The 15,530-nt window shown below is 41.7% G+C and overlaps 1 protein-coding gene and 1 long non-coding RNA gene across 2 annotated transcripts; one reads left to right on the top strand and one right to left on the bottom strand.

The window, feature by feature from the left end:
- Window positions 1-52: 52 nt before the first annotated feature.
- LOC111091314 lies at window positions 53-1,730 on the top strand. Its single transcript, XR_005374888.1, has 2 exons — window positions 53-307; window positions 887-1,730. It is a non-coding gene; the product is annotated as an uncharacterized LOC111091314 (long non-coding RNA).
- A 917-nt stretch (window positions 1,731-2,647) lies between these two features.
- SELENOK (selenoprotein K) lies at window positions 2,648-9,563 on the bottom strand. The gene is made up of 5 exons (NM_001114878.1): window positions 9,463-9,563; window positions 5,759-5,849; window positions 4,013-4,096; window positions 3,354-3,440; window positions 2,648-3,088 (listed from the first exon to the last, which is right to left on the bottom strand). The coding sequence occupies exons 1-5, from the start codon at window positions 9,479-9,481 to the stop codon at window positions 3,085-3,087; spliced, it is 285 nt and encodes a 94-aa protein (NP_001108350.1). The 5' UTR covers window positions 9,482-9,563; the 3' UTR covers window positions 2,648-3,084.
- Window positions 9,564-15,530: the final 5,967 nt, after the last annotated feature.

Here is a 15,530-nt window from a genome sequence, read left to right as displayed (position 1 = left end):
GGGCGGGGCTGGCCGGGCGGGGGCGGGGCTGGCCGGGCGGGTGGTGGTGGTGGTGGGGTTGGTCCCGGCGGCAGCGTGCTCGCAGCCGCTCGTTTGTTTTGAGCGTTTCCAGGAGAGAAGCCGGTTCCTGGCGCCGCGCCGCGCCGAGGCCTGCGCTCCCTGGATTCCCAGAACCCACACGCTCTCCTGGCTGTCATGCTGCGCTGGGGATGCTCAGTCCCGCCGCGGACGTTAGGGCGCTCTTGAGCCCGGGCGCCTCTCTTCACATCGCCTGGAGGACTTTATCCGGTTTCATGGCTTTACATAGGTAACTCCGGGGTATGTGATTCCAGTCTCCAAGTGCCCCGGAGATCTAGACTGATAACCAGGGGCCTGTTCGGTGTCTCCATTTGGATGTCCACAGAGCACTGCAAACTCAAATCCGCCCAAACTGCAACTCTTGATACCCGCCCCCCACCCCACTACCATTTTACCATCTCAGTGAATACCACTTTGATGCTTCGGTTGTCCAGTCCATCACTAAATCCTGCAGTCGCTCAGGTGTATCTTGAACCCACTTCTTCATTCCTACTGCTATCTAGTCCAAACTACTATCATCTCACCTGGACTGCAACAGCCTCTTGACCTAACTTGCAGCTTTCCTCTTGTCCTCCTGCAAGTTCCCCAAATAATCCAGTTTTAAAATATGTAGTTAGGACAATCAGTACTACATACTCAGCTTTCCAGTTAATACCACCAATGCATTATCTCAAAAATTAAACCCGTACTTAGTTCCCCTTTGCTCATGGAACAGAATTTAACCATTAGCCTATTAAGCCAGTCTTAATCCAGTTCCTGCTGCATCTCTCAGTTCGCGTCCTCTCTCTCCTTCTGTTGGCATTTCCAGCTACTCAGATATGCCAGGCCCTTCTCATCGTTGAGCCATCCATCACTCACGTTGTCGGCTTTGCCTTGGGTGCTTCTCCCTCAGCTGGCTCATTCTCGTCCTGTCTCACCTCAAATGTCACCTAAGTCTCATTTCCTTTAAAGAAGTCTGTACTTGGCTGCTGTTTTCCCACACTAGAAAGTAAGCTCCATGAGGAGGAACGGTTGTCTTAATTGCCACTGTTATTTTCAGCACATGGTAGGTGCCCACTAAGCATTTGTGGAGTAAATACTGCTGAATGAAGAATCCCTTGAGGTAGGCATGTAATCCCCACTTCGTAAGAGTACAGTGGGAGAGAATGACATAATTTAGTCAGGAGCATAAGCTGTTGAGTAGCAAAGACAAGATTTGAACACAAATGACTCAAGGCTACTTCTTGCCCTGCAGCGGTCTACCTACTGCATGCTCAGAGTGGGAGAGCTAAATATCCAATGCAGTTGGGATTATAGGATAATTTCTAAAGAAGGGTCCTGCAGAGGAGTTAGGTGAAGGGGCAGGGGGCAGGTATCATGAATCATGCACAGAAAAGCCACTGCTTCCTGAGACTCTGCCTTTTTTTCTTCACTCCAGCTTTTTTTTTGCCTTTTTTTCTTCACTCCAGCTTTAGATGGAAATTTGATAGAAAGACTCTGCCATTCACTAGCCATGTAATCTGAGACATCACAACTTTGCTGAGTTTTCACATGTTATCTATTTAATGCAAGGATCATCTACCTATTGTAGTGTGTCAGAATTAACAAAATATAAAAGATAAAATGTCTGACACAGACTTGGGTGATCAATAAACTGTCTCTATTATCCTTAATGTTAAAATTGTGTTGTAATTGCCCCTTTCCTTATTTGAAAAATCAGTATCTCGTGCCACTACATCCCCATTTCTTGGCAAATAGGGTTGAGTAAGTATTTCCAAATATATATATAAATACTCTTATTTATTTATTTTTTATTTATGATAGTCACACAGAGAGAGAGAGAGGCAGAGACACAGGCAGAGGGAGAAGCAGGCTCCATGCACCGGGAGCCCAACGTGGGATTCGATCCCGGGTCGCCAGGATCACACCCCAGGCCAAAGGCAGGTGCTAAACCGCTGCGCCACCCAGGGATCCCTATATATAAATACTCTTACCAGGAGTCCCTGGGTGGTTTAAGTTGGTTAAGCATCTGCCTTTGCTTCACGTCATGATCCCAGGGTTTTGAGGTTGAGCCCCATGTCAGGCTCTCTACTCAATGGAGAGTCTGCTTCTCCCTCTGCCCCAGCCCCCCCATCATGCATGGGCACATGCTCTCACTAAAATAAAATCTTTTTAAAAAAATGCTTTTACCCGAACACTTTGTTTAAAAGACTGTTAAACACAAAGCAGTATTATTCATTTTTCCAACAGATATTTCAGTGCTTACATGTAGTTACTGTTCAAAACACTGGGGTAAAAAAAGACGAAATCCCTAATCTCACAGAACTTCCATTCTAGTGAAAGAATAGGAGAGTTGCCAGCATTCATGGGGGTTGAAAGCCAACACGTAATATCCTAACCAATAGTTTAGAATTCAGATTTGTTAAAATAGTACAGAAGTCTATGATTTTAAAGACTACCTAGTTAATCTTCACTCTTGTAGCTCAGGCTTCTTGGTTATGACTTTATAAATACTCTGATAATTATATTCATAGCAAATCTGATACTCCATATAATGTTTTAAGATAAAATTGTATGCATACCACTGAAATAAATACAAGGTGATTTATTTATGAGAACAAATTAACAATGAATAGTATTTCAGAAGTTAAAAAGGTGACACTAATTGTACTGAATACACAATCTTTTATTTTTCTTCAAATTTGGAGTTTAATTATACAAAGATGTGAAGTCAAGTTTTGTAACCTAAAAATATTTACTTATTAAAACTATATTAATACTTTCATAAACTATACAAAAAAGATAATGAGACAAACATGTGCATTTATAGAACTGCATGTCAGTCATGCCAGATCCCTGGGGAGGGAATTCCTAGCACAACCTCATCCGTCTGTGAAGGCACAGAGCAATCCTTGTTTGGGCATACACATTCAATTACTTGTCCAGTATGGTCTGCACTCTACTTCTTGATGGTTTCCTTCTGTTATGAATGTGCATGTCCAGTTGTCTGCTACTTAGAGCAGACATTTACCTAAAAGAAAGCGTTATAACAATCAGTTACTAGTTACTAATTTGGATCTGCACAAAAAAAATCTAATAATCATTTTTTTAAGCCTTTATTCAAAAGACTGATAATAAAATTCAACAAATTTTTCAAGGGTTAAGATATATTTTTCCAAATAAGATGCCTGAGTAATTACAAAATATTGGGCAACTTCTGTTTCTTAAAGAAAACTTCCCTAAGGAGGTATTTTCAAAATGAAATCTCTGCAGAGTAATTGCAGATTTCAAGTTACCTTCCTCATCCACCAGCCATTGGAGGAGGACTAGGGCCACGTAGATGATTAATTCGACCCATTCTTCTGGGAGGGTTTCCTGGTGGCCTAATAAAAGAAAAATTTCTACTGTTTAGTAGACATCAAGTGGTTCCTTTCAAACACTCAAATAGACCCTTTTATTTTAAAATAAGAACTACCAATTAGGTCAGGAGTTGAGAAAATTCAAATACTTATAGAGACCAGACACTTAATGCACATGAGAAAAGGAGTCAAGCAAAGACTGTGATGACCTAAATAGTACTTCCTATAAATACATGTCTAACTGAAACCCAGCTCCATGGAAATGCAAGCCCAACCCTGTGCTGCTTGATCTTCTCTAGTTTTCTTTAGCAGTAGAAATCCAGACTTTAAAATGGACTCTTTAGATTTAATGGTTGTCATCAGTTTTCATCCTCTAATTTAGACTTTTCCCACAGGATAGTTGATACACAACTTAGCTCTGTCAAATTGACTCTATCAAATCAGAGGCAGCCTGACATAACTTATAGTAATGCATTAATTTTCTGAAATAGAATTTAAACCTTTTATTTCTATGAGCCAATGTCTATCTATAATAGCTAATTTAATTAAAATTACAGAGTGGTAAAAATACCAATTATCAATTTAAAAAGCTATACCCTCTTCCATCATCATATCTGGAATCAGAGGAGTTTCCATAGCCTCTTCTCTTTTTCACATCTTGCTGAAGCAGAGTTTTAAAACTGAAACAAAGGGCAAAAAACAACATAAATACCACTTTCAACATTATAAAATGTACCTCCACAGTTTGTTATATCTACGAGAAGAGTACTAAACCAACTTAGTTCCAACCTCATGTTTCTCAAAGCCAGCTGGACAACACCATGTAGCTCATGTCTACACATGTGCTATGTTCTGGGCCAAAGCCACCATTGCCTGTCTTTCTTATATGCTAGTAACTCACCTTAAGAGAGTCTAGGCATCTAGAAGTGAGTGAAACCAGAGCCATCCCCAACTTCCTTCCTGTACTGTATATCAGCTGTCAGGGCTTAGTCTTTTTTTTTTTTTTTTTTTTTTTTTAAACAGCACTGCACATTCATTTCCTTCACATTTCCCTGCGAACAGCCTACCTAATGTTACCTTGCTGTGGGAGGAGCCTAGGGTGGTGTGCCAGAGGCAAAGGGCTTCTGGGAATTCATCTGATTGGAATCTTTTTTAGTTGTGGAGGGGGAAGAATTTTTTTTCTTTTTTTTTAAACATTTTAAAAAATGTTTATTTATTTATGATAGTCACACACACACAGAGAGAGAGAGAGAGGCAGAGACATAGGCAGAGGGAGAAGCAGGCTCCATGCACCGAGAGCCCGATGTGGGATTCAATCCCGGGTCTCCAGGATCGCGCCCTGGGCCAAAGGCAGGTGCTAAACCGCTGCATCACCCAGGGATCCCGAGGGGGAAGAATTTAAGTTAAAACAATATTTTAAGTAAATAGGGAGTAGGTGAAATGTGTGAGACTTTAAGGAAGTTTTGCACTGGCAACTTAAGGACCCTCTGTCCCACTGTATTTTTATATAAAACCATCTCTTTGATTTTTTTTAACCCCTTCTAACTTATGTTACACACAGCCATGAGATTAATCTTAAATCACAGCAACAATTCAATTAAGTATAAAGATCATAGTCTGCTATTCAAACTTCTCTGCCATCTTTCCTGTGTTTCTACCACCTGGAGTAACTTCCTCTGATGGCCACCTCCCACAATCATGCCAGCCCAACATCCATTGTAATATGAATTAAAGTCAAAGAAGGAAGAAGCAGTCTCCCACATCTCTGCATCCCTGCAGTTCTCTGCCATGTGACTGACATTCAAATATATATATTCAAACTTAGCATGAGTAAGACTTGTTCATAGCTGATGAATAATCTTCACAAAAAAAAAAAAAAAAACCAGCATGGAAAAGGACAAAAATGCATTTAAGAACTGCTTGAAATTTGTTTTTTTTGTTTTTGTTTTTGTTTTTTTATCAAGATCTAATTCCCCTTGTTTCTTGTATAATATGGAGTAAAAGCTGCACATACACACTAAGCTGGAATAGCAGAGAGAAAATGAGGCACTGTCGCCCAGCATTAGACTAGGGAAGCCTGGCTTCATAGCTGCAGATTGAAATGGTTGCCAAGGCTAAGTCACAGTCGAGCTACCTAACTCAACTATCATATTCATACTTGTTGGATGCCTGGGGGGCAGCTTTACCACCACAGAAGTCTTCATTTCCCTTAGCAAAGCTAATAATATATATATATTTAATTACAGTTAAAAGCTCAGCCTGTTTAAGATCCTCAACATGATGTACTAAGGTACTTCTGTTAACTTAAGTATCAAGGCTAGTAAGAGCACTGTTACACTTACAACAAAACCACGAACTCTGCTATTCCCCAGAAGAAGTCTGTTATCAAAGATAATCTCCATGGGGACTGACTCCGGCTGTCCAACACTTGCCCTACAGACAATAAAAAAGAAACTTCAGTTAGTACTACAAATCCCTGATACAAGATGCTTTATAATTAACTACTTAGGGAACAATAAGACTCAGTTTTCAACTTGTTCACTGTTCCAGAGAGCCAACACAAGGAAAGGTTTGTTATGTGTGCATCCTTCTAAGAAAGGGTTCAGAGAAATAAAGCTCTACAATCTAAGGGTCATTCTTTTAATATGTCAAATGCCTTCCTATGTTCCTAATTTTGGTGAGTGACAATTCAAGGATTTCTTTTCTTTTTAAGTTGTGATAAAATATACATAAAAAGTTCCCATTTTAACCATTTTCAAGTGTGCAGTTCCATAGCATCAAGTACCTTCACACAGTTGTACAACCATCACCATCACCCATCTCCAGAACTTTTTTATCTTCCCCCAACTGAAATTCTGTGCCCATTCAACACTAACTCCTGTTTTCTCCCTTCTCCTAGTTCTTGGCAACCACCCTTTTACTTCCTGTCTCTATGAATTTGACTGCTCTAAAAACCTCATATGAAGAATCACACAGTATTCTTACTTTGATGACAGGCTTATGTCTTCAAGTTTCATCCATGTTGTAGATGTGTCAAACTTCCATCTTTTTTTAAGGCTGGTTAATCTACCATCTCATGTGTTTATACCACATTTTGTTTATGCATACATCTGTTGATGGGCACTTGGGGTGGTTCCATATATTGGCCATTGTGACAATGCTGCTATGAATGCTGGTGCCTGAATCTCTGTTTATTCAAGTATTTTGAGGAAACAAATGGGATGAGTGAATATAAAAGAATATTCACACCACTTCCACTTTCCTAAATGTGAAAATCTCTTTTCACCTGCAAAGTCTCTTTCCTGTATAAAAAAATTGCTTATATACACTTTTACAAATCTTTACACTCAGCTATGTTAATATTTTCATTGAAATCAGTCTGTGTGTTCTAGGTACTGAAGAGAATTCACCTTGTTCATTAAAATAACCACAATTTTTCTCTAATGGGATGCTGTTCTAATTATGGACTCGTTTTTTTTTTTTTTTTCTTTAGGTTATTTATTTACTTGAGAGAGAGAATGCACACACTGCGGTAGGGGGGGGTGCAGAGAAAGAGACAAGCAGACTCCTCACTGAGCAGGGAGCCGGACTCAGGGCTTGATCCTAAGTCTCTGAGATCATGACCTGAACCAAAATCAAGAGTCAGACACTTAAACTACTGAGCCACCCAGGGGCTCCAATGGATTCCAGTTTCATCTTAAGCACAAATGAAGATCTATTTTTCAAACCACTTTAAATAATGGAAGCTACAACATGAAATTAGTGTTCTAGCGTTCTTTTAGCCTTGAGAATCAGGAATATTTTGGGAGAAGAGCTGTCAACCACCTCCTCTCAATCTTCTCAAGGGCTTCACCACACTCACCTCCACCCCCTTAGTCAGGGTCTACAATTTCTCCTTCTTTGACTACCTTACTTTTAGGGATCCACTTGGACCTGAGCTCTCAATGGAGCTATTGAGAAAAAAAGAGATACACTTCGAGACAGGGCATGGGTCGTGACACGCTTGGTTCTGCCTCTTACTAGGTCTGCTTCATTGGCTGATGGGACATTTTCCTGCTCTGAAAAAAGTATTCCAAGACTAGTCATCTGGTAGGATTGAAGAAAAAGTCTCCTGACAGTAAATGTTTTGTCAACTGGGAAGCACTGATAAATTCAATCCTTCTAAAGGAGATCTAACTAGAACACATTTCTCTCTTTGTGATTCTATTTTTTTTTTTTTTTTTTTTTTTAAATTTTTTATTTATTTATGATAGTCACACACACACAGAGAGAGAGGCAGAGACACAGGCAGAGGGAGAAGCAGGCTCCATGCACCGGGAGCCCGACGTGGGATTCGATCCCGGGTCCCCAGGATCACGCCCTAGGCCAAAGGCAGGCGCCAAACCGCTGCGCCACCCAGGGATCCCTCTCTTTGTGATTCTAAAGAACCCTTTGCATGCACTTGCATCCCTCTATCTTGCTCTTAGCACTTTTCTCTCCTAGCTTCTGAAGGCAGAAACTTCCCCTCCCAATATCCACAGAGCAAAGTAAGTTGCTTGGGTCCAAGTGGCATTTCTCAACTATAATGGTGAAATAAAAGATCTTAAGAGGACCTTCATGTTATTTATCTGGATCCACTATGACAATGTATACACAGGAAGACATACAAAGAATTACTCAATAATGCAAAAATAGAAGCTGCCAGCATTACCCACAAAGGACGTAACACAAACTCCGCAAGCGCCCCCAAATAAGAATAAAACTTTGATGCTTTTGGGTAGTGTCCATCAACCTACTTGTTACAAAGATTTTTAATTGCACCAGGAGGAGGAGGGGAGACTTTATGAAGAGCAAAGAAATGCAGAGTGTACTCAGCCAGAAGTCTTCTGAAAACCTGAATCCTCCCTGAAGATAAACAGATGAGTTCAACTGAACAAGGAATCTAGCTCCAGTGATCCTACGTGTTTTAAGATTGCGCCAAGACATTGGTTCCACCTGCGTCAAACAGGTGGGAAGGCAGTTTGGGCAATGGTCTGACCCGGTCATACTGGGTCCTTTCTTTCCTGGCACTGTTTTTTTTTTTTTATCTTAAGATTTTATTTATTTACTCATGAGACAGAGGGAGGAAGCAGGCTCCATGCAGGGAGCCTGATGCGACACTGGATCCCAGGACCCCGGGATCACGGCCTGAGCCGAAGGCAGATGCTCAATCACTGAGCCACCCAGGTGCCCCACTTTTTTTTTTTTAAGATTTACTTATTTATTTTGGGCAGAGAGAGAAGGGGGGTTGGGGCCAACGGGAGTCGGGAGAGAAAGCCCCAGCCGACTCCTCGCTGAGCGCGGAGTCCCAGGCGGGGCAGATCCCGCAAGCCTCCCAGGTCAAGACCTAAGCAAACAAAGAGTGGGACGCTCGGACGACTGAACCACCCAGGTGCCCCCATACACTTCCGCCCGAACTAAGTCGCTCTTAGATTCTCTACTCGGGCCCGGAACAGTTACCAGGTTCCAACAGGGGGCGGTGCCTCTTCCTGTGTCCCTTGGAATCCGGGGCAAACAATTACGTGTAGGACCCGCTACCTACTCCTGGGGGCGTGGGGGAGGGGAAGGAAGACCGTCCTGTTGAATTCTCCTCCTACAGAGAAGGACCCTGACGACAGTCCTCCCCGCTCGAAATCCGGCTGAACCGTCTACGACCACTAGAGATGCTATAGGCGACCCCCAGGGCCCAGCTGCGCCTCTGAGTCTCCGCCCCTAAAATGCGGTAACCAAATACCCGAATAGGACGGAGCGGGTGGACTGCGAGCCAGGTGGAAGCAGCGCGGCCGACACAGGCGCTACGCGCACAGACCGCGTTAACCCTGCTGTCATCCCCGGCTAAGGACGCGGCCGACCCCCACGGCCACAAGCGGGGCGAGGATGCCCGGCAGCCGGCAGCGGCGTCACCCCGGACCTCGGCCTCTGCCTCCGGGCTCCAGGGACGCTCGGCCGTCTCGGGAGAGCGAGGACGGAAGAAGCCCGGGTGTCGCTTCCGCGGCCAGCGGCCGCCCCCGAAGACCCTGCAACTCACCGTTCGAGATGTAAACCATCTTTGCCCCCTCGGTCCCCGCTTCTGGAGCGACTGAGAAGCTTGGCCCCTCTCGGCCGCGGTATCTCTCTCCGCGCTCCGCCCCTAAACGTCACAGCCCACGGTTAGACCGAACGCAACGGCGCCGGAGCAGGGAGGTGGACGGAGCCCATTGGCTGCTGGGAGGGACACGCACACGGCGGGCGGTTTCTGCGTCATCACGGCGGCGACTTCCGGTAGATCAGGTAGAGCCAGGGCTGCCGGGCAGGTGACCGGAAGTGGTGTTTGGGATTTAACCCGTGAACGCGCGCTTTCCCGTCCGCCTTGGGATTTGAGCTTGAGGAGCTGGTTTCCACCCCCACCCGCCTCCCCCGAGGAAGAAAAGCAATTTTTTGGTTGCTTGTTGGCACCCGGCGTCGGGAAGGCGATGCAATGAAGACCTGCAGGCAGGAGGAAGCTCCTCCGAATCTTCCAGAAGTGTTGCTATTAGAGGATGTGGAGGGAAGTGCCTTCGCGCGGAGACGGTGACCAAACCCTGCGGAGCTTTATTGTCTTGTTTCCGGAATACAGGGACAGGCGGCCGGCAGATGTGTTGGTTCTTTTTCTAGGCACTGTTTCTGCCCTTGATTCACCAGAAGCGAGTGGAATTATTAAGTCCCGTGAGGCCGCCGTGAAAAACGAATCCGCAGCGCGAGACCGTTCTGTTACGGTTTCTTACTGACGGCCACGTGGCAATCTCATTCCTGTTTCACGGCCTTTGTGCTTGGCTGTCCTTCTCCTCAAAGCCCTGATTGCTGCGAACCATCCCCACCCCCCCCCGACCCCCAAGTCCAGAGTGCTCAACCCGTGCGTCAGCTCGAAAAGATTACCAGTCACCTTAACAAAAATGGAAAAATTATATTTTGGAGATGATTCTACTGTGTATTTAATAGTGTTGGTTAAGATGTTAAGTATGTCCTAATAGCTAGGACAAAGATTTAATTTCATGTTGGCTTTTTGGGGGAGCATTTCCCCCCCAAAATGTGTAATAGGACAAGACAACATCTTTTACTTCTTTTGAGATTTTTGCAGCACAATCCTAGAGGATAATTTTTCAAAAATATTGGAAAGGGTCATTTAAAAAATAATTTATTTATTCATGAGAAACACAGAGGGAGAAGCAGGCTCCCTCTGGACTGGATCCCAGGTCCTGGGGATCATGACCTGAGCTGAAGGTCAACTGCTGAGCCACCCAGGCATCCACAAAAAGGTCATGAATTGTACCAAGGACCTTTCAGTCTGGACTATGCCACCGTCATCTCTACATTCCTTGCTTTCTAACTGGAATTTCCGGCTTCTACCTTTGTCCACCTTAACAAGTTTTTCACACGGCAGCCAAGAATGAGTTTAAAATGCCTCATTCTCTTGTCTATAACCTTTAAGACACTAAAATTCAGTGATTTCCCATTGCTTTTAAAATGAAATCCAGTTCCTCCTCATGGTCTTCGGCCCATCATGACCTGTCCACTCGATTGCACCTTTCACCGTACCTTCTGCCACGATCTACGGCCATATTGTGCTCTACCAGCATTGTTTCTTAAGTTTCTGGAGCACCCTCAAATTCTTTCATGCCTCCAAAACTCTGCACATGCTTTTCCCTCCCCCCCTGAAGCACTCTTCCCCTGGTTCCTAGCTCATCAGTTCCTTTTATTCTTTTGATCTCAGTTTGTCACCATTTCTGAATACCTTTTCCCGGCCACTCATCCCCATAATTATTTCCTACGTAATGCTTAACACAACGTGAAATTATTTTATATGCTGATTGATTTTTGTCTCTAGAGAAGGTAAAATCTAAGAAGTCAGGAACTTCACCTGCATTGTTCCTTTTTATATCTTCAAGGTCTATCATAACCCTTGGCAGATAGTAGGTATCCAAATATTTGTTGGGGTGGGGGAGGCTTTCCCTAAAATATTCCTCAGTCGGCAAAAGAGGAAGGGGATTAACATTGGGATCTTTTGAGTACCAGACTGTAAGTTATCTCATTTCTCTGTTTTGATCTTTGTAAAAATTTTTATTTAAATTCAATTAACATATAATGTATTTTTGGTTTCGGAGATAGAGGTCAGTGATTCATCAGTCTTACATAACACTCAGTGCTCATTACATGATGTGCCTTCCTTAATGTCCATCACCCAGTAATGGTGATGGACATTACCCATTCCCTCACCCTCTCCCCTCCAGTGCCTATCTTGATCTTCTGATTTCCTACTAGATCTCTTGTTTTCCTGCCTCTTGCTCCTGCTCATGTATTTCTTCTTGATGGAAGTTCCCCCCCCCCTTTTTTAGATGTTGTTTCTGTGATTTTCTTTATTGTTTTTTAGTTTAAGTTCAATTAACAGATAACGTATTATTAGTTTCAGAGAGTTCAGTGATTCATCAATCTTACATAATACCCTCTGCTCATTACATCACGTGCCCTCCTTAATGCCTGTCACCCGGTTATCCCATCCCCCCCCTCCCCGCTCCAGCGACCCTCCATTTGTTTCCTATGATTAAGTGCCTTTTGTGGTTTGTCTCCCTCTCTGATTTCATCTTGTTTTATTTATCCCTCTTGCCCCTATGATCCTCTGCTTTATTCTTAAATTCCATATATGGGTGAGATCATGTGATTGTTGTCTTTCCCTGATTGACATATTTTGCTTAGCCTAAAACCTAGTTCCATTCATGTCATTGCATATGGCAAGATTTCATTCTTTTTGATGGTTGAATAGTATTCCATCATATATACATATTTATCTATATATCTATCTCTCTCTCTCTATATATATACACACACACACACGTACCACATCTTCTTTAGGTGAATGGATAAAGTTTTTCCCACTTCTTAAAATCTAATCCATCCTTCAAGATGAGGTGTGTTCCTATCAAATGAAATAATGTGAAAGGACTTTGCAAATTGAAAAAAAAAAAGTGTAATCCGTAGCAAGGTGGGTGGGGAGACAAAGATAACATTTTCTCTATTTCCCTAACCTTCACTGTCTGGAACTGCATGTTAAATACTAGTCACATGTGGCTGTTGAGCAGTTGAAATGTGGTTAGGCTGAATTAATATGTACTGTGCATATAAAATACACACTATGTTACAGGGACTTAAAATGAGAAAATATGAAGTATCTCAAGTCATTATTTTGGATATTGGATTATGTAAAATATATTTTTTTTAAAAGATTTTATTTATTCATGAGAGATACAAAGAGAGACAGAGACATAGAGGGAAAAGCAGGCTCCCTGTGGGGAGCCTGAGGCAAGACTCAATCCCAGGACTCCAGGATCAAGATCTGAGCCACAGGCAGATGCTAAACCACTGAGCCAAGTGCCCCATGAAATATTTTATAAAGGTACTTCTATTTTTCCTTTTCCTTCTTTAATGTGACTGCTAGAAAATTTAATATTACATACTTGGCTTATATTTATGATTCACATTACATTTTCTGTTGAATACTGCTGGTCTAGAATGAAGATATTGGCCAGCCTGGCACAGAAAAAGTACTCAGCAAATATTTGTTGAATGAATGAATGGTCTTAATACTGGATAATATTTTAGTATATGTGCTGCCAATGTCAGCCCAATAATGAATAATACACAGGCTTTACTATATGTCAGACACTGTTCTGACACTTTCTATTTAATAGTTCATTTAATCCCTACAACAGTAATGGTGGCTAACATTTGTATAGCACTTACTTTGTGCCATGCAATGTTCTAAGTGCTTTTCATGTATTAATTCATTTAAACTTCAACCCTATTAAATTGGTTCTATTCCCATTTTACAGTTGAGGAAACTGAGTCATAAATAGCTCAGGTGACTTGCCCAACATCACACAGCTAGTTAAGAAGCAAAGCAGAGGTTAGGACCAAGAGTGTGGCTCTATAGTTTGTGCTCCTGACTCCTTTACTATACTGCCTCTCCACACACTAACAGCTGTTCAAACAGTAGTAATCCACATAGAAAGGGAGGTAGTTTCTGGAGATTGAATGTATCTCAGTTTTATCAAAGTTGCAAAATAGGTTCCCCTAGTTTTTCTTTTCTAGACATCCCAAAGCATAAAATTTCCTTAAGCACCAAGGTTAATTACCTTCTCATTTCTGTACCAATCCCTTGCCAGAGGGATGGTCTATTTGTGAAAGACCGCTACCTCTGGAGCTGGAGTCAATCCTGCTTAAACCACATGGTTTGGGAGTTGAAGAGGGGTAGTGTTTACTACAAGGTAGTGAATGGATACTGGGTTGCATCAAAACAGTAAGATGCCCTCAATACTGCCTTTAGGAACATGGAAAATACTTGGCATTTTTATTTTTTATTTTATTTTTTTAAAAGATTTTATTTATTTATGCATGAGAGACATAGAGAGAGAGGCAGAGACACAGGCAGAGGGAGAAGCAGGCTCCACTCCATGCAGGGTGCCTGACATGGAACTTGATCCCAGGTTTCCAGGATCCCACCGTGGGCTGAAGGTGGCACTAAACCACTGAGCCACCAGGGCTGCGCAACACTTGGCATTTTTATTCTTTTTTTTTCATCCTTTATTTTTATTCTTTTTATTGTTTACACATGTTTATGTGTTGTTCTTATAGTTATTGCCTTGTTTTGTTTTATTGTATTTGGACTCAGAAATCTTAGTTCTTTAATTGTCTCGTTTTTTGACTGATCATTAAAAGTAGATTTTTAATACTTTTATACTTGTATTCCCTAATACAAAAAAGTATTGCTTTCTAAGACTTATCTACAGATTCCAAAAAATGGAGTAAAGAAATAGAAATGGACATTCTATTACTATGTTTATAAGTCTCAAGATAACATTGATGTTTATGTTTGGAAAAATTAAGAGTAGGGATATGTACCCATTGATGTTAAGGAGTATATGATTCATTATTCTTATTCATTAAATGATTCAGAGCAGAGAATTTAATAAACGTCCTTAGATCTGTTTTTTTTAATGTGATACCTGAACATAATATAAGAAATCAAAAAATGGATATGTGAAGAACATGTCTTTCTTCCCCTATAATTCAGGATGCTAAACTTTGATCCTCTAGCGCAGTGAGGCTGTTGGAAGCTCTTCTTGGCAAATTTCCTCTTGGGCAATAGTAACCTTCATGACAGACTCACCTCTCTCAAGTGCATCTTCTCTTGGATCTTTACCAAGCAATTCCTCAATCACTTATTAGCTCTCTAACGTTTTGAAAATGTCTTTTTCTCATTATTTTAGCCAGGTTCTTTTTAGGTGTCCTCTGAAGGAAAGTTAGTACAAATTACTTAATCCTCCATAGCAGAAGGATGGATGCACTTATTTAACCAAATCAAAGTGACAATTTAGGTTAAATTTTAAACACTGCTTTGCCTTTTGCTTTAAAAATTCTGTTATGTATGTATAAATAAATTTTCTAGAACAACTATTTTCCTAATATAGTCAAAACATATTCTTTCTTGTGAGCAGAAAGGATCATTATAAGTAGTAAGTTAAAATGTGTGGGTGATTCAAAAAATTATTTTACCAATAAACATTATTTTAATCTTTCCATAACCAAACAGATGTCTAAAACCATACTTTGTCTTGACATTCTTGGTTCCTTTGTTGGTGGGTTCATTGAAAAAGGGTTTATTTTATAGCCTCCTAAAGGAAATTTCTTTGTGGCCCAGTGATGAGTGTTCCTTGGAAAAATTGATAGCCAGGCTCAAAAGGATACTGTGAAGGAGGTTGCTGTCACCTCAACTCGGTGGCTAGGCAGGCTGTTGCTGAGCCTCGACATCATTTTTCCTCACTAATTGCACAACACAGCAGCTTGGTTAATATCACTCAAGGTCAAATATGGTTCTCCACAAAATCATCTTTCACAATGATCAGTAATTCATCTCTTTTGCTATGAAACCCCAACTTGTTTTTGATGGAAAGTATGAAACAGAGACTCTGAAAATGGAATCTGGCAACTGAAGAAGTGTTGCTTGATATTATTTTCTCATTTCATTTTGAACGTATTTAGCTTCTCCTTAGTGGCACCCAGTCTTTCACGTTCAGACTGAGACAT

Source organism: Canis lupus, chromosome 20 (assembly GCF_011100685.1).
Source record: "Canis lupus familiaris isolate Mischka breed German Shepherd chromosome 20, alternate assembly UU_Cfam_GSD_1.0, whole genome shotgun sequence".
Taxonomy (NCBI): domain Eukaryota; kingdom Metazoa; phylum Chordata; class Mammalia; order Carnivora; family Canidae; genus Canis; species Canis lupus.
Note: the sequence above shows the minus strand (reverse complement) of the source record. Positions and strands in the feature narration are given on the sequence as shown.